Source organism: Theropithecus gelada, chromosome 2, assembly GCF_003255815.1.
Source record: "Theropithecus gelada isolate Dixy chromosome 2, Tgel_1.0, whole genome shotgun sequence".
Taxonomy (NCBI): domain Eukaryota; kingdom Metazoa; phylum Chordata; class Mammalia; order Primates; family Cercopithecidae; genus Theropithecus; species Theropithecus gelada.
Genome location: NC_037669.1, coordinates 87,353,333 through 87,372,919, shown reverse-complemented (window position 1 = coordinate 87,372,919; position 19,587 = coordinate 87,353,333). Strand labels below are relative to the sequence as shown.

Here is a 19,587-nt window from a genome sequence, read left to right as displayed (position 1 = left end):
TGCATATTAGATACTCAGCCAGGCGCAGTGGCTCACACCCGTAATCACAGCACTTTGGGAGGCCAAGGTGTGAGGATGATTTGAGCCCAGTCAGGAGTTTGAGACCAGCCTAGACAACATAGGGAGACCCTGTCTCTACAAAAAATAGAAAAAATTAGCCAGGCATGCTGGTGTATGCCTGTAGTCCCAGCTACTTGGGAGGCTAAGGTTGGAGGATCACTTGAGCCTAGGACACCGAGGCTGCAGTGAGCTGAGATCACATCACTGCACTCCAGCCTCAGCAACAGAGCAAGGACCTGCAGAAGAGGAAGAGGGGAGGGGAGGGGAGGAGAGGATGGGAGACAATATTTTCTTTTTTTTGTTTTTTTGAGATGGAGTCTTGCTCTGTTGCCCAGGCTGGAGTGCACTGGGGCAATCTCAGCTCACTGCAACCTCTGCCTCTCAGGTTCAAGCGATTCTCCTGCCTCAGCCTCCTGAGTAGCTGGAATTACAGGCATGCACCACCACGCCCGGCTAATTTTTGTATTTTTAGTAGAAACAGGGTTTCACTGTGTTGGCCAGGCTGGTCTTGAACTCCTGACCTCCTGCCTCAGCCTCCCACAGTGCTGGGATTACAGGTGTGAGCCACCATTCCTGGCCGGGAGACAATATTTTCAAATGCTGTATCTAATAAGGAACTGGTATCTAGAATAAAGAACTCTCAGAATTCAATAATAAAATGATAAACCAATTTTAAAATTGGCAAAGAATTCAAAGTTTATTTTTCCAAAGGAGAAATACTGGCCAAAGTATATAAAAAGATGCTTAAGGCTGGGCGTGGTGGCTCATACCCATAATCCCAGCACTTTGGGAGGCCGAGGCAGGCTGATCACTTGAGGTCAAAGTTTGTGACCAGCCTGACCAACATGGTAAAACCCCATCTCTGCTAGAAAAACTACAAAAATTAGCTGGACCTGGTGACACATGCTTGTAATCTCAGCTATTCAGGAGGCTGAGGCTGGAGAATCACTTGAACCCAGGAGGCACAGGTTGCTGTGACTGTTACAGGGTACTGGGTTTCTTTTTGGTTTGATGCAAATATTCTTCTATGTTTAAACTGATACATAGAATTACTGATTTTCCTAAAATGACAAGAGAACCCACACATTTGTAACTGCACTTTCAGTCTTCTCTCCAAAACCAATATCTCATGTGTGCATCTCACTCACCTGGTCCTTTGGCTTTTGTTCTTTGATTAGGGGCTGCAGAGGCTTCACTGGTTCATTTTTTCCCCCAGCGACAATGTCAGAGGACCACGTGGGAATCAGGTTTTCAGGCTGGGCACTGGATTTACTGTTGTTCTGAAGCATCTCCTCTTTCACTTGAGAAATATTGCATATACCTCCTAACTCATTAGAGGCATCCAAGTGTCTTGGCTGATTCTCCTGAACGAAGTCATCACTCACTGAATCCCTCCCTTTTGCAGGTAAGATGTCAATATTTACCTTACTGATTGTGGCTAGTTCTGTGGTATTGCTAAAGTCCTGTTTGCAGGTATGGGCTTTCAGACTGGCAGGTGACTTCAAGGGACCAGAGGCCCTGGGTTTCTCCTGGGACAAACATTTGCCTTCATCCTGAATGAAAACATGTTTGGAAATTATTATAGCACTCCTCATATCTTATACCAAATCAACTCAAAATGCAACAAGAGGTTCCTCAAAAAGTTAAACATGGAATTACCATATGACCCAGCAATTCCACTCATAAGTATGTAATCTAAGGAACTGAAAGCAGGGACTCAAGTAAATATTTGTACACCAATGTTTATAGTAGCTTTATTCAAAATAGCCAAAAGGCGGAAACAACCCAAAAGTCCATCAGCAGATGAAGGGATAAACAAAATGTGGTAAATACTGCCGGGCACGGTGGCTCACGCCTGTAATCCCAGAAGTTTGGGATGCCGAAGCAGGTAAATCACTTGAGGCCAGGAGCTCGAGACCAGCCTGGGCAACATGGTGAAATCCCATCTCTACTAAAAATACAAAAATTAGCCAGGTGTGGTGGTGCATGTCTGTAGTCCCAGTTACTTGGGAGGCTGATGCAGAAGGATTGCTTGAGCCTAGGAAGTGGAGGTTGTAGTGAGCCGAGAGCCCGCCATTGCACTCCAGCCTGGGCAACAGGAGTGAAACGCTGTCTCAACAACAACAAAAAAGGTAAATACATACAATGGAATATTTCTAATCCATAAAAAGGAATGAAGTTCTGATACATGCTAAAACATGAATGACCCTTGAAAACATGCTAAGTAAAATAAGCCAGGCCAGGTGTGGTAGCTCACGCCTATCATCTCAGTACTTTGGGAGGCAGAGGCAGGAGGATCACTTGAGCTCAGGAGTTTGAGACTAGCCTAGGCAACATGGTGAAACCCCATTTCTATAAAAAAAATACCAAAAAATTAGCTGGGCATGGTGGCAAGTGCCTGTAGTCCCAGCTACTTGGAAGCCTGAGTGGGAGGACTGCTTGAGCCGGGAGGTCAAGGCTGCAGTGAGCCATGATCACACCACTGCGCTCCAGCCTGGTTGACACAGTGAGGTCCTGTCTCAGAAAAGAAAAGAAATAAGCCAGGACAGGGCAGGGAGCAAGCAGGGGCAGGACTGGCACTGTGGCCAGAGATGCTGCTGGGCCGCAAAGGTGATGGGCAGCTGGGAACTCTACATTGAAGGTGCAGAGGTGAGGCACAATGCCCGGAAGGCTGGTAAATTGAATGCTGAGGACAGAAGAGTCTGATGACATAATACTGAATTTCTTTGTTTGGAGTACACATTATGAACTCTTTCGGGAGCATGTCTACAAGCTCTATATGGAAATGATCTGAAGCTGAAAACATTGGCAGGGGATGTGAAAATCAGTCTTCCATGAACTATGCCAAAGAAACAGCTGCCTTCTATTCCCAAAAATGCTTTGCCCATAACTAAGCCTACACCTTCTGCCCCAGCAGCAGAGTCAACAAATGGCATGCCTCCTATAGACTCGTCCACCTGAAATACTCTCTTCTTGCAGAATTTACCTTGGTTGTGGAGCAGATGTTATTAGGTGTCTATGTGCAGCCATCTTATCCCTCTGTATTAAAGTGGTTTGGACTAATAATCATAGAGCATAGACTTTATCAAGATGGCATATTTAGGCAGGCGTGGTGGCTCACACCTATAATCCCAGCACTTTGAGAGTATGAGGTGGGTGGAGCACTTGAGGTTAGGAGTTCGAGACCAGCCTGGCCAACATGGTGAAACCCGTCTCTAACCAAAAATATAAGAATTTGCTGGTGTGGTGCCACGTGCCTGTAATCCCAGCTACTCAGGAGGCTGAGGCAGGAGATCACTTGAACCCAGGAGGCAGTTTGCCATAAGCCAAGATCGCACCACCACACTCTAGCCTGGGCAACAGAGTGAGACTCTGTCTCAAAAAAAAAAAAAAAGATGGTGTATTTAAGTTTGCAGTTTACATCCATCCCTGATTACTATCCAGATGGTGACTATCCATGCTTGATATTCGGTATTCCCATCTTTCACCTACTAGGTGATGCCACCTCAGATGAACTGGATGTGAAGAGAGCATTTGGAAAATGGAGGTGGAATCATAATCAAATTTGGCAAGTACTAACAATATGCAGGGAGAGTTTTCTACAAGACTGATAAAAAAGCCCCCTAAACCCAGAGGCTGCAATACTGTATGAGAAAGATGTTCAGCTTTTTAAGAGTAAAGTGGTTGACAGTGTTAAGGTGTGCATTACTCATTTGTCTGACCAATCTAAAATAGAAGACTCATGCAATTAGCTTTTCTCCATGGAATCCTTCTGTACATGATGAAGCCAAAGAAAAGATGCTGACTCAGAAAAGCCTGAAGAACAGCACAATAAGTGTTCGTGTCGCCGGCCTGTCATAGGTAAAGACTGGCTTAGTACAATCTTTCAGTAAAGAAGAGAAAACAGTAGCAACTTAAGAGATGGTGAATCTGGTACACCATGCACTTTCCTGCTGGACTCTGGACTAGTTCAAGCTGACCAATGGCAATGGACAGCCTGAAAAACAAAACCATGTTAACAATGAAAAAAAAAGAAAGAAAGAAGCCAGAAACAGAAAGACAAATATTGTATGATTCCACTTATATAATATATCTAGAACAGGCAAATCCAAAAAGACAAAAAGTAGATGAGAGCTTACCAGGGCCTGAGGATAGAGGGAATAGAAAATTATTGCTCAATGGGTACAAAGTTTCTGTTTGAAATGATGGAAACGTTTTGGAAGATAGTGATGATGGTTGCATGATACTGTGAATGTAATTAAGGACAATGAATTATATGCTTCATATGTAGTATTAGACCACATTAACAAAATGAAGGAAAAAAAACACATGATCAACACCCTTATGTGATGATTTTCAGGGCTGTGAAAAAAAAAAAAAACACCTTTTCATGATTAAAAAAAAAAATTCAACAAACTAGGAATAGAAAAAAAAATTCATAACATAATAAAAGTCACATATGAAACACCTACAGTAAACATCACATTTAATGGTAAAAGACTGAAAGTTTTTCCTCTAAGATCAGGAACAAGGCAAGAATACCTGTTTTCACCTCTTCTAGTCAATATAGTACTAGAAGTTCTAGTCAGAGCAATTAGGCAAGGAAAAAAAAATAAGGCATCAAAATTAGAAAAGAAGAAGTAAAATTATCTCCTTTTGCAGATGATATGATCTTGTGTGTAGGAAACCCTAAAGATTCCATATGCAGAAACTGTTAGAACTAATAAATGAACTGAGCAAGGTAGCAAGAGGCAAAGTCAACATACAAAAAACAGTTGCATTTCTATATACTAACCATAGACAGTCTGAGAAGCAAATTACAAAAACAATTCAATTTACAACAGTATCAAAAATAATAAAATAATCAGGAATTAACCAAAAGGTGAAAGAAGACTCACATAGTGAAATCTACAAAATGGTGTTGAAAGAAATGTAAAGAAGACATAAATAAATGGAAACACATCCCATGCTCATGGATTGGAAGACTGTTAACATTGTTCGTTCTTTTTTTCTCTTTTTACAATTGGGCATCTCCTTGAGAAGAGCTTAATATTGTTAATATATTAATACTACCCAGAGCAATCTATAGATTCAATCTAATCCTTATCAAAATCCCAATGACATTCTTTGGAAAAACAGAAAAATCCATCCTAAAATTCAATGGAATCTCAAGGGCTCCCAAATAGCCAAAACAATCTTGAAAAAGAAGAACAGAGATGGAGGACTCATGCCTCACGATTTTAAAACATACCACAAAACTACATTATCAAAACAGTGTAGTATTCGTATAAAAACGGACATTATACATAGAAACCAATGGAACAGAATGGGGAACCCAGAAATAAACCTTCACATGTGTGGGCAAATGATTTTTGACAAAGGTGCCATGATCATTTAATGAGGAAAGGACAGTTTTTTCAATAAATAGTGCTGAAAAAGCTAAATACCCATATACAGAAGAATGAAGTCAGACCTTTACCTAATACCATATAAAAGATTAACTCAAAATGAACAAAAAACCTAAATGTAAGACCTAAAACTATAAAACTCTCAGAAGAAGACATAAGGCAAAGGCTTCACAACATTGGATTTGGCAATGATTTTCTGGATAGGACACCAAAGGCACAGGCAACACAAGAAAAAGACATATTGGATTTCACAAAAATTAAAAATTTTGTGCATCAAAAAATACTATCAACAGAGTAAAAAGGTAACCCACAAAACAAGAGAAAATATTTGCAAATCATGTATGTGATAAGGGATTGACGTCTTGAATATATGGAGAACTCCTAAAATTCAACAGCAAAAAATGAACGACCCAACTCAAAAATGGGCAAAGGACTTGAATAGACATTCCTCCCAAAAAGATATGCAAATGGCCAAGAAGCACACAAAAAATGCTCAATATAACTAATCACTAGGGAAATGCAAATCAAAACTACAATGAGATACCATCTCATGCCCATTAGGATGGCTATTACTAACAAATCCCAGAAAATAACAAGTACTGGTGAGAATGTAGAGAAACTGGAACCTTTGTGTACTGCTGATAGGAATGTAAAATGATACAGAAGTTGTGGAAAACAGTACTACAGGTCCTCAAAAAGTTAAAAATAGAATTACCATGTCGTCAGCAGTTCCACTTCTGGTTATATATCCAAAAAAACAGAAATCAGGGTCTTGGCTGGGAGCAGTGGCTCATATCTGTAATTCCAGCACTTTGGGAGGCTAAGGCGGGTGGATCACTTGAGGTCAGGAGTTTGAGACCAGCCTGGCCAACATGGTGAAATCCCATCTCTACTAAAAATACAAAAATTAGCTGGGCATGGTGGCACATGCCCGTAATCCCAGCTACTTGGGAGGCCGAGGCAGGAGAATCGCTTGAACCCAGGAGGTGGAAGTTACAGTGAGCCAAGATTGTGCCATTGCACTCCAACCTGGGTAACAGTGAGACTCCGTCTCAGAAAAAAAGAAAAAAGAAATCAGGGTCTCAAAGAGATACGTGTACACCCATGTTCATAGCAGCATTATTCACAACAGCAAAAAGGTGGAAACAACACAAATGTACATCTGCAGATGAACCAGATAAACAAAATGTGGGACACATACAACATAATATTATTCAGCATTAAAAAGGAAGGAAATTCTGACATATGTCACAACATGGATGAACCTTGAGGATATTATGTGAAACGAAACAAGGCAGTCATGAAAGACAAATACTGCATGATCCCCTTATCCAAGGTACTTACACTAGTCAAAACCATGGAGATAGAAAGTAGAATAGTGGGCCAGGCACAGTGGCTCACACCTGTAATCTCAGCACTTTGGGAGGCTGAGGCAGGTGGATTGCCTGAGGTCAGGAGTTCGAGACCAGTCTGGCCAACATGTTGAAACCCTGTCTCTACTAATAACACAAAAAAATTAGCTAGATGTCGTGGCATGCACCTGTAATCCCAGCTATTCGGGAGGCTGAGGCAGGGGAATTGCTTGAACCAGGGAGGTGGAGGTTGCAGTGAGCCGAGATCATGCCACTGCACACTAGCCTGGGTGACACAGCAAGACTCCATCTCAAAAAAAAAAAAAAAAAAGAAGAAGAAGAAGAATGGTAGAACAGTGATTGCCAGGGACTGGGGTAGTAGGGAATGGGGAGATACTGTTTAAAGACAACAGAGTTCAGTTTTACAATATGAGAGTCATGAAGATGAGTGATGATGGCTGCATAACATTATAGATGTATTTAACACCACTGAATTGTACATTTACAGACGATTAAGATAGTAAATTTTACATTATGTGTATTTTATCATAATGAAAAAATTAAAATTGGATCGACAACCTAAATATAAGAGCTAAAACTATAAAATTGTTACAAGAAACTATGGCATAAACCTTCAAGACGTTGGATTTGGCAAGGGATTCTTAGCTATGACAACAAAATAAAAAAATAGATAAACTGGACTTCATCAAAATTAGAAGCTTTTGTGAAAAGGACATTATCAAGAAAGTGAAAAAAACAAAAGAAATTTTTAAAAACAAAAAAGAAAAGTTAATTAAAAAGGGAAAGAAAAGACAACCTATACAATGGAGAAAATATTGCAAGTTGTCTGTCTGACAAGGGACTAGTATCTGGAACACAGATAGAGAACTCTTACGACTCAACAACAAAAAGACAAAAATACAATTTAAAACTGGGCAGGGGCTGGGTGATGTGGCTCATACCTGTAATATCAGCACTTTGGGAGGAAAAGGCAGAAGAACTGAACTGCTTGGGCCCAGGAGTTTGAGACCAGCCTGAGCAACATAGTGAGACCCACCTCTACAAAAATAATCATAACAGTTAGCCAGGTATGGTGGCGTGCACCTGTAGACCCAGTTAATCGGAAGGCTGAGTTAGGAGGATCCCTTGAGTCAAGTTCAGAGGCTGTGGTGAGCTATGATGATGCCACTGTACTCCAGCCTGGGTGACAGAGCAAGATCCTCTCTTAAAAAAAGAAAAAAAAAGCCTGGGCACAGTGGCTCATGCCTATAATCCCAGCACTTTGTTTGGAAAGCCAAGGTAGGAGGATCGCCTGAGCCCAGGAGTTTGAGACCAGCCCAGGCAATATAGAAAGACGTTGTCTCTACAAATAAAAAAATTAGCCAGGCATGGCGGCATGCTGTGGTCCCAGCTACTCAGGAGGCTGAGGTGGGAGGATCACTTGATCCCAAGAGGTAGAAGCTAGAGTGAGCCATGATCACACCACTGTACTCCAGCCTAGGCAACAGAGTGAGACCCTGTATAAAAAAAAAAGGCAAAAGCTTTAGCAGATATTTCTCCAAAGAAGACATACAAATGGCCAACAAGCATGTGAAAAGATGCTGTATGTCATTAATCATTAGGGAAATACAAATCAAAAATACAATAGGATACCACTTTATACCCACTAGGATGGCTAGAATCAAAAAATCAGAAAATAACAAGTGTTGGCAAAGATGTAGAGAAACTGAAACCCTTGTGCACTGCTGATGGGAATGTCAAACGGTACAGCCACTGTAGAAAACAGTGCAACAGTTCCTCAAAAAGTCAAACCAAAAAAAAGTCAAATCAAAAATTACCATTTGATTCAGTAATTCCACTGCTAGGTATGGACACAAAAGAACGGAAAACAGGTACTCAACTACATGTACACATATATTCATAGCAATAGCCAAAAGGTGAAAAAAACTCAAATGTCTACTAATGGATGAATGGATAAACAAACTGTGGTATATCCATACAATGGTAGCCAGACCTAAAAAGAAATGAAGTATTTATACATGCTACATGGATCAACCTTGAAAATATGCTATGTGGAAGACACCAGAAACAAAAGGTCATATATTTAATGATCCTATTTACATGAAATATCCAGGAAAGGTGACTTCATAGAGACAGGAAACACATTGGTGGTTGCCAGAGGCTAGGTGAAGGACAAAATGGGGAGTGACTGCTTAATGAGGAAGAGATTTCCTTTGGGGTGATAAAAATGTTTTGGAACTACATAGAAGTGATGGTTGCACTACACTGTGAATGTACTGGCCACACTTAATTGATCACTTTATTTAATTATTTATTTTTATTTTTGAAACAGTGTCTCATTCTGTCACCCAGGTTGGAGTACAGTGGTACAATCTTGGCTCACTGCAACCTCCGCCTCCCAGGTTCAAGCTATTCTCCTCCCTCAGCCTCCTGAGTAGCTAGGACTACAGGCACACGCCACCACAGTTGGCTAATTTTTGTATTTTTAGTAGAGACGGGGTTTCTCCATGTTGGCCAGGCTGGTCTTGAACTCCTGACCTCAGGTGATCTGCCAGCCTCGGCCTCCCAGAGTGCTAGAATTGCAGGCATGAGCCACCACACCCACCTTAATTGTTTACTTTAAAATGGTTAATTTCGTTACATAAATTTCACCTAAAAAATTCTTAAAAGTTATTACAGCACTGATTTCATGAACATTTTGACAGCCCAATTTGGATAAAGCTAAATCAATCACTTAACCAGTACTCTTTCTTTACAATAAGGAATTAATTGTACAACAGAATCTCTAGTAAAGCATAATCATTTCACATAAAATAATTTGCTTAAATGGCCCATTTTTCTAAGTGCAGTTTCTAAAACACATACCCTTTAAAAAGAAACATACCATTATATATGTCTGGGAGCCCTCAGAAGAGTGTGGTTGGGGGTGGATTACTTCATGATTTGATTCTGCCTTTCCGGAAACCACTGTAGCAAAAGGCTTGGATTTAGAGTCACCATTTTTAATGTTACTTTTGGAGGTTTTTCTTTATGAAGAAGAAAAGAAAGAGTTATTATCAATATACTGAAGATTATGGGTTTTTATGTATAGGTGGAAGTGTGTGTATACAATGAATTCCCTTACAGAACTGCACCATTTATAGAGAACAGTTTTCTAAAAATCTAAGGGGCATCCTACAAAACACCTGACCAGTAGTCTTTGAAAGAAACAAGGTCATAAAAAATAAAGAAAGTGAGAAACGATCACAGACCCCTGATTAGATGTACTATATCCTGGATTGGATCCTGGAATAGAAAAGAGATGTTAGAGAGAAAAAACTGGTGAAAGCCAAAGAAAGTCTGAAATTTAGTCAATAGTAATACTTTTCTTTTTTTTTTTTTTTTTTTAATTGAGACAGAGTCTCACTCTGTCACCCAGGCTACAGTGCAGTGGCGTGATCTCAGCTCATTGCAACCTCCACTGCCCGGGTTCAAGCAATTCTTGTGCCTCAGCCTCCTGAGTAGCTGCGGCTACAGGCGTGTGCCACCACGCCTGGCTAATTTTTTTGTATTTTTTTTTTAGTAGAGATGGGGTTTCACCATGTTGGCCAGGCTGGTCTCAAACTCCTGACATCAGGTGATCTGCCAGCCTCGGCCTCCCAAAGTGCTGGGATTACAGGCATGAGCCACCACGCATGGCCAAGTCAACAGTAATATTTCAATGTTGGTTCCTTAGTTTTGACAAATGCATCAGGGTATGTAATCTAGTAATCACAGAAGAAATTAGATGAGGGGTATACAGGAACTTTCCATACTATCTTTCCAACTTTTCTGTTTATACAAAATTATTCCAAAATAAAAATTCTGTGGGAGATTGCCTCACATATGGGAGTACCAGGTTAATTTTCATTTTCAAATTTTACATGTTTGTAATAATACCACAACTGCTTGGCTAACTTTGAGAGTAAAACTGATTGGTATACTTAATGCTGACTTTAATAAATGTATACAGGAATAATATCCCCAACTATTTTAGCATGTCAGTTCTAAAACTGGGCTAAACCTCTGGAGAATTCAAGACAAACATGGAGATCAGTGCACTGGAAGGCCAAAGTTCTGCTTGGTGGGAAATTATATAGACAATGTACACAAAAAGATGGTTATTCTTTAATTTTTTTTTTTTTTGAGACGAAGTCTTGCTCTGTCGCCCAGGCTGGAGTGCAGTGGCCGGATCTCAGCTCACTGCAAGCTCCGCCTCCCGGGTTCACGCCATTCTCCGGCCTCAGCCTCCCGAGTAGTTGGGACTACAGGCGCCCGCCACTGTGCCCGGCTAATTTTTTGTATTTTTAGTAGAGACGGGGTTTCACCGTGTTAGCCAGGATGGTCTCGATCTCCTGACCTCGTGATCCACCCGTCTCGGCCTCCCAAAGTGCTGGGATTACAGGCGTGAGCCACCGCGCCCGGCCAAGATGGTTATTCTTTATTCCCTCAGGAATCTGTAGCATTGCCACCTCTCTTTCCAAATTTAACATGCCACAAGGCAAGAGGAGAAGCCAAACAGATTGTGATAGTTTTGTCCAGCCCTAAGTCTTAGATCCTGGAACACCTGTTTAGTAAAGGCAGGACCTGCAAGTCAAAGCAAGGAATTCTCTCGGGAAGTTATATGAATGAAGAGGGAACTTTATGCAAGCTCTCAGAAATGTGAGCACTTTTAAAATATTACCATATTACATAGTAAGACATATAGGTTTCTTAGATAATCTCTAATTATAATATGATTTCTAAAACATATGCCCTCTTTTATTATTTGGCTGCTCCTTGAGAACAGGGCTAACTCATAGGCAGTGAACCCAGAGTAGTGCATATGTCCTTTTAAAAACAATTTACACTATATGTCTTAGAACCCTCTGAGGAATATGACAGTGGTTCTCCAAATTTCTGATTTTAGCAATTAAGCAAATTTCAACATGTATTTGAAGACTGGGAGAATATGCCATGCCAAAAGTGCTACTTTGGCATAAAGATCATTTTGGGCTAAGGTTCTTTAAAAAGTAAGTGCAAGCTTTGGGAGGCTGAGGCGGGCGGATCACGAGGTCAGGAGTTCAAGACCAGCCTGGCCAACATGGTGAAACCCTGTATCTACTAAAAATACAAAAATTAGCCAGGCACAGTGGCAGGCGCCTATAATCCCAGCTACTGGGGAGGCTGATGCAGGAGAATTGCTTGAACCCGAGAGGCGGAGGTTGCAGTGAGCTGAGATCATGCCACTGCACTCCAGCCTGGGTGACACAGCAAGACTCCATCTCAAAAAAAAAAAAAAGTAGGTGCAAGAAGGATACTCTGACCTTCCCTTTTTCTTCCAGAAAGCAGAAGATAAAACTCCCATATGAAATATGTCCTCCCTGTATCAGAAGGAAAGTAACATTCTTATTATTAAGAATGGAAAGCTGAACTGAGAGAATTCTATAAACAGACCTTATTAAAATAATTCTTATCTTCCTCTCCACATAGTTTACTTTTCCACAATTCCCTCTCTTTGTTGAATCAAGCACAAAAGCATTTAGGTTTTGCCACTTCTTTGGGTCTTCATTTCCTTATGAGGGCTCCTTTGTCACATAAAACTTATTCAGGTATTAAATAAATCTATATACTTTTCTCCTGTTAAATTGTAAGTTTAATTCTCAACCTCAGCCAAAAAACCCTAAGAGGGTAGAATCTTGCCTCCTCTACATATGTAATCAGGCCATTTTATTTCTTGTTTTTAAAAAAAAGAACCCACCACTAATTCTTGCATATGAATATTATAGAAGCCACCCTCTTTTACCTCATCTATTTAGCCCAGCTATTTGCAAGGGAAGTAGCTTACATCTTTGTGGCCTCCAAAAAGAAGGAGATTTGCCGCTTTATATAAGGCTGCCTCAGGATGCTCCTCACAGACGGCCTTTCTTCAGGCCTTTTACTCAGCATTGTTCTTATCAGTTCTGCCAACTCTGGGCTGTAATCCCTTGGCATTGGTGGCAGCTACAAAGAAAAATAATACTGTAATTATGACTAATGGTCTTGTGAAACAAAGTAAAAGCTGATAGAGGTTTCCCAATATTTATTTATAGTCATATATCCACATAAGCAGAAAACAATCAGTATGTTAGTCTACAGGAAGTGTACCGGTATCCTAGTTGTAAGATAACAAGTTGTAAAATTATAAAAGTATATCCTTCAACCCAGCAGTCCCATCTGATGACACTCTCTCAGAAATAAGAGTATGAGTTTCCTAAAGACTTATGTACCAGGATGTTCAATGCAGTACTGTTCTTGCAGTAGTAAACAACTGGAAACATAAATGTCCCATAGTGGATCTGTGGAATAAATTATCATACATTCTTCTTATAAAGAAGAAGAAGCCAGTCACAGTGGCTCATGCCTGTAATCCCAGCACTTTGGGACGCCAGGCGGGTGGATCATGAGGTCAGGAGATCGAGACCATCCTGGCTAACACAGTGAAACTCTGTCTCTACTAAAAATACAAAACATTAGCTGGGCATGGTGGCGGGCACCTGTAGTCCCAGCTACTTGGGAGGCTGAGGCAGGAGAATGGTGTGAACCCAGGAGGCGGAGCTTGCAGTGAGCCAAGATTGCGCCACTGCACTCCAGCCTGGGTGACAGAGTAAGACTCCATCTAAAAAAAAAAAAAACAAAACAAAAAACCAAGACTTGCAGGTACCAACTTGGAAAGATGTCCCTCATGTATTAAGTCAAAAAAACAAGTTATGTACCATGCAAACAGCCTGATTCCATTTCAGTTTAAGAATCTGTGAGTGGCCGGGCGCGGTGGCTCAAGCCTGTAATCCCAGCACTTTGGGAGGCCGAGACGGGCGGATCACGAGGTCAGGAGATCGAGACCATCCTGGCTAACAGGGTGAAACCCCGTCTCTATTAAGAAATACAAAAAAAACTAGCCGGGCGAGGTGGTGGGCGCCTGTAGTCCCAGCTACTCGGGAGGCTGAGGCCGGAGAATGGCGTGAACCCGGGAGGCGGAGCTTGCAGTGAGCTGAGATCCGGCCACTGCACTCCAGCCTGGGCGACAGAGCGAGACTCCGTCTCAAAAAAAAAAAAAAAATCTGTGAGTGTATGTGTACACATGCACACACACACAGAGTTATGTCTGTATAAAGGCAGGAAAAAAACAGAAAGGCCATGTACCAAATTGCTAGCAATGGTCATCTTCAAGGGAATGGGAATAGAAGGAGAAGAGAATTTCACTCCCTTCTTGTTTGATTCTTAAGTAGTGGCATTATGGGAAAATTTTACTTTTGTGTATGTTTTTCAATATGTTTCAAATTGAAAAATTAAATGAGTTGTGGGATAGTATTAAAATCAATAGGTGATTCATGGCCTTTAAAACTTAACAGTACATTGGCCAGGCGCGGTGGCTCACACCTGCAATCCCAGCATTTTGGGAGGCTGAGGCGGGCACGTCACCTGAGGTTCGAGACCAGCCTGGCCAACATGGTAAAACACCATCTGTACTAAAAATATAAAAATTAGCTGGGCATGGTGACACGTGCCTGTAATCCCAGCTACTTGGTAAGCTAAGGCACGAAAATCACTTGAACCCAGGAGGTAGAGGTTGCTGTGAGCTGAGATCATGCCATTGCACTCCAGCCTAGGAGACAAGAGCAAAACTCCATCTCAAAAAAAAAAAAAATCCCTTAACAGTACACGGATGCCTGACACTATAAAGGCAACTAGCCTCATGGAACATACAAAGTCGGTCACTCTGGAGTCTATATCAGACACAATGCTTTCTGTGGTTCTTAACTAGTTATTGATTATTGTGATGATTATCAAAGGAACAACAAGTTCAAACAGAGTAAACTCATTTTAAATGTAGCTCATTCAATCATAGGCTGCTTAGAAGAAGAGATAAATAGCCTCTCAGGGCATCTGCACATCCTATGACTATAGGCATAGGTTTTCAAAAAGCCAATTCTTTTCAGCCATTAAGCCGTCTTACAGATTAATATTAAGAAATGATCCATCAATCCCTTTCCCTCTAGTCTGACCTTCCCCACAGAGGGGACCCACCATTGTTAACTATCAACCCAATATCAATAATTACTCACTGACTCATCAAAATCATCAATGATTTTGCTAGTAGCTATTTATAAAGCTGCACTATAGAAATACTGGTCAATTAGTTCTAGATTATTATTTACCTTTCCTTCAATAATCCGATAAACTAAAGAATTCATATCTTTTGCATTGAAAGCATGCTTCAGGGTAGCCATTTCATAGACACAGCATCCTAGAGCCCAAACATCAGACTAGAAAATAAAAACAGTAAATGGTTAAATGTCAAAATAGCTTATTTACATTTTTTCCCCTTTAAAAAAAGAAAACATTTTCCTTAAACCAATTCATAATTATCTGACTTAACTAACTTCTGAAATTACGAGTACTAGGTAAGCCAGCATACAGAGCCCAATTCTACCTTATAGTTGTAGGGTTTGTTTGAGAACAATTCAGGGCTCATGTAGTAGGGTGTGCCAATGAGTGTGCTAGCCATGTCACAGTGGTTCTCTAACACTCGGGCAATTCCTAGGTCCCCCACTTTGATGATGTTTGTTCTTGTTAGGAAGACATTTTGAGTTTTCAGATCTCGATGAAGGATGTGTTTTTCATGTAAATACTGAGGAAAGAAACAAGATTTTATTACATATAAATAGACTCAATTATGTATTTATTCCTGGCCTATTATATACCATCAGCAATGGCATGAGTTACAGTCTTTGACCATAAAGAGTAACCAACCATACAATTCCTTATACAACAAACAAATACCTACCAAACATCATTGCTTTATAATCTCTAAATAAAAGGTCTAATTTACAATATTTCAAACGAGAAAATTAAGTTCCATGCATTGACTTACCCAGTACACATCAAAACTGTTCTCTGGTAGCTTGACAATTAATACATTTTGGGACTACATGAATCCAGTTTAAAAATATGTTTACAGGCCGGGCGCATTGTTCAGCAGTTTGGGAGGCTGAGGTGGGCGGATCACTTGAGGCCAGGAGTTCAAGACCAGCCTGGCCAACATGGCAAAACCCCATCTCTACTAAAGAAATACAAAAATTAGCTGGGCATGGTGACGCATGCCTATAATCCCAGCTACTTGGGAGGCTGAAGCATGAGAATCTTGAACCCAGGAGCGGGAGGTTGGAACAAGCCATGATTGAGCCATTGCACTTGAATCTGGGCGACAGTGACACTCTGTCTCCAAAAAAAAATGCTTACAAACTCCCACTGAAGGTAGGCAACTTATACAAAGTCAGACACATGAAATCCTCAGCTTAATAATATTTTCAAGTATAGCAAGAGCATTTTTATTTAGAGGAAGTATCTCAGAATTTAAACATGGTCAATTAATTCTGGACAAGTCTACCCAGTTCCAAAATAATATTTCATAAACAGTCTTGCTTTTGAGTTACATGCATATTAAAACACAAACTTGTAGGAACACTTATTCCATCTTATAGAATGAAGTGCTGCCCAATTCTAAAAAATAAAAAAAAAGAAAACTTATTTTGCATTTCCATCTACTGTACCCCAGCAGGGTGACAGATGAAATCACTTGGGCATATCAATTAGCCTAGCTACCTTTCAGCATGACACAACTGACCAATGGATAACAAACATAGTCACTCTTTGCTCTTGGTTGCCTCAGGGTCCTTAAAATTGACTTTGCTATAAATATTAAATGAGTGGGCTTCCCCTGCAATTAGATATGAAATCTAGGTCTATTTTAATATAGGTATCAGTTGCTTAGAAAAGTTCCAATGCTACAGCAAGAGTGACTGGGTCAACTTCACAAATGAATTTTCCAAAAAATACATTTCCATATGTAAGTATCTGAAGAAAAATTTTCCTAAAATACACCTGCCATCTTCTTGTCATCTGGGAACAAGCTAGGATGCTATTAGTCTACACAGTACCTGCAAAGCCATGGCGATCTGTACAAACCACTCTACCACCTGATTCTCAGGCAGAAGCTGCCCTTTCTGCTCCTTAAGCTTTCGGTACAGATCACCTCCTTCACAGAAGCCCATGACGATGTAGAGCAGACCATCTCCTCCTTCCCATGACTCCTTGTAGGTGACAATGTTGGGATGCTTCAACTGAGACAAGAGCTGGGCTTCCTGTTCAGCAGCTCGCCGCTCTCGGCTAGAGGCATTTTGGAGGTTCAGTTTTTTGATGACATACTAAAAACAAAACATGTATTTTTACAACATGCAAATAAACACAAGATTTGTGGCCTCAGAGTTATCTAAGGGCTCTCAAGAATATCCTCAAAACCAACCTTGTAGAGCCTGTCAGATAACCTATTCATTTTGTTTTTCACCAAGTACAAAATCGGGGAAAATATTTGCTATTATTAATGATACTTCTTATAAGTTAGATTTATAGCACTGTAAGGCCACAAAAAAATTACCTTTCCATCTGCATTTCACAATTTCATTAATGACTAAAAAAAGTGAGTTCAAGATAACATACTATTGGATCAATTATAAAACCTGTGTTAGCAATTTCTTAATGTCTGGCCGTACACAGTGGCTCACGACTGTAATTCCAGCACTTTGGGAGGGCAAGGTGGGTGGATCACCTGAGGTCAGGAGTTCAAGACCAGCCTGGTCAACACGGTGAAACCCGTCTCTACTAAAAATACAAAAATTAGCCCGGCGTGGTGGTGTGTACCTGTAGTCTCAGCAACTCGGAAGGCTGACACAGGAGAATCGCTTGAACGTGGGATGCAGAAATTGCAGCAGTGAGCTAAGATCGCACCACTGCACTCCAGCCTGGGAGGCAGAGCAAGACTCTGTCTCAAAAAAAATTAAAATAAAATAAAAAAAAAAGAAATTTCTTAACATCTAAACTCTCCCAAAAAGGTGCATAAAATATGGCCTGAATATACATTTGCAGACAGAATAGTCCATGGATTACATTAGATACTCAAAGGGATCCATGGCCCCATAAGTTTAATAGTCACTGATCTTCAGCATAGAAAATTATTCACTTAAAAGAAATCAATAGCCTCTAACACCTAATACATTGCCCTCAATCATTTCAAAGACTATACAATTCATTTCTTCAACACATACATAAATGTGTTTTGTGAAGTGTAAACTAAAGCTCAAATAACTAGCTATTGCTAGTTCCCTATTATCAGCCCCAAAATCCAATGATTCCCCCAATGCCTACTGAATAAATCTCTTATGCATGAGCTTGTGTTCCAGGCAAAGCAACTAGCACCAGAGACAAGGAAGAACAGGCAATTGGGCCCTATATTTAACGGGGACATCTCCTCTCAGCTTGGCTGGAGCAGTCCTATTGTCCTGGTGTAACTATTGATAGTGCCTCCTTTCAGTTTCAAAATTGTCCCAGTTTGTACAATACATTATATTGTCACCCTATTAATATACCACATTGAAGAATTGGTTCATTATCCTGAGGGTAATGGGATAAAGTGTTTTAAAGAAAGGAGGAGTGACATCAGATTTAAATTTTAGAAGGATCACTAAGGCTGCAATGAAAGTGATGGATTGGAGAAAAGCAAGTCAAGTAGCGGCGACCAGTTGGGAAACTGTGGCCATAGCCCAGCTAGAGAAAACAAGGTGTCCTGGATTAGGGTGGTAGCAATAGAGATGAGAAGAGGCCTACTGTCTTAGTGATAGATAAATATAATCAGTGTTGGGGTGCGTGGGGAGGCTTAAAAATGACTTCAGGTGTCCGACTTGGGCAACTGGTGGGTTGGTGTCGCTATTCACTGAAACGGAAGACATGAAATAAGGTTTAGCGGGAAGAAAATGAGTTCGAGTTTTAAGTGAGTCCAGCAGTCTACGGTAGAGACGTTTGAGGCCCATTATGCAAGGAATAATGCTTGCTAGGCGCTGTGTTAAGTCCTGGGAATGCATGATACCTGCTCTCATGAGATTGTCGGGGGTGGGAGAAAGGTGTGTAGATCAAGCATATCAATTAATACAACAAAGAAATAGATATGCAGAGACTGAAAATTTTTCATAAAACGAAGAATCGTAATTAAAGAAAATGAAAATTAAAAGGAAAAAAATTAATACAACAAAGAAGTAGAGGAAGTTCTGGGCGCATATTACAGGGAGGCCTGGCCTCATCTTCGTCTGGGACCATCTCCCTGAGGAAATGCCATCCGAGATGAGCCCCTTGCGACCACTCCCGATCTAATCTACCGGTAGGTGCCCTCGGCGCACCTCTGCCCGCCCCCGGCCCTTGCCGGGCCTCACCCCTGCAGACCTGCTTGCCGTCCCGCCGGTGCTTCACAAGCGTCACCTCTCCGTAGCTCCCCTTGCCCACGACCCGCAGGTAGCAGTAGGCGGCAAGGGGCATGTTCCCAGCGCTGGCCCAGAGTCGGGATGCGGCGGCAGCGGCGGGTAGGGCAGCGGGCGGCAGCAGGAGGCTCGGTTCATGCCCTAAAGTGTGCAGTGGGGGCGGCTGTTGAGGCAGCCAGGCCCGGGCGGGATCGCAGGGTCCCAGCCCACGACGACGCCGCTGCCATAGCGATCCGGGCCGGGAGCAGTCCTGCGCATGCTCCTGCGTCCCCAAAGGACCGCCATAGAGCGGACGCCACGAGCGGCCAGAGAGGTTCCGCAGCCCCGGGAGGACCCGCCATAGAGCAGAGGCTCCAGGAGGCCAGAGCGACTTCTCCAGGCCCCGCGCGCTATCTGTTCGTC

The 19,587-nt window shown here is 41.4% G+C and overlaps 1 protein-coding gene and 1 pseudogene across 3 annotated transcripts in view; one reads left to right on the top strand and one right to left on the bottom strand.

Annotated features, from left to right (window-relative positions):
* NEK4 (NIMA related kinase 4) overlaps positions 1–19,440 on the bottom strand; it is a 71,930-nt gene extending 52,490 nt beyond the window's left edge. The window contains exons 1-8 of one of the 3 annotated variants that reach the window (XM_025375921.1): positions 19,151–19,440; positions 16,819–17,085; positions 15,312–15,509; positions 15,037–15,144; positions 12,687–12,841; positions 9,726–9,867; positions 1,209–1,613; positions 433–434 (exon numbers count right to left, since the gene is read on the bottom strand). In XM_025375921.1, coding sequence (XP_025231706.1) covers positions 433–434; positions 1,209–1,613; positions 9,726–9,867; positions 12,687–12,841; positions 15,037–15,144; positions 15,312–15,509; positions 16,819–17,085; positions 19,151–19,243 — 1,370 coding nt within the window. In that variant the 5' untranslated portion in view covers positions 19,244–19,440. The remainder of the gene's footprint in view (positions 1–432; positions 435–1,208; positions 1,614–9,725; positions 9,868–12,686; positions 12,842–15,036; positions 15,145–15,311; positions 15,510–16,818; positions 17,086–19,150) is intronic. The other 2 variants (XM_025375922.1, XM_025375924.1) reach the window with 2 other exon arrangements.
* Positions 2,805–3,978, top strand: LOC112618646 (annotated as a pseudogene).
* Positions 19,441–19,587: the final 147 nt, after the last annotated feature.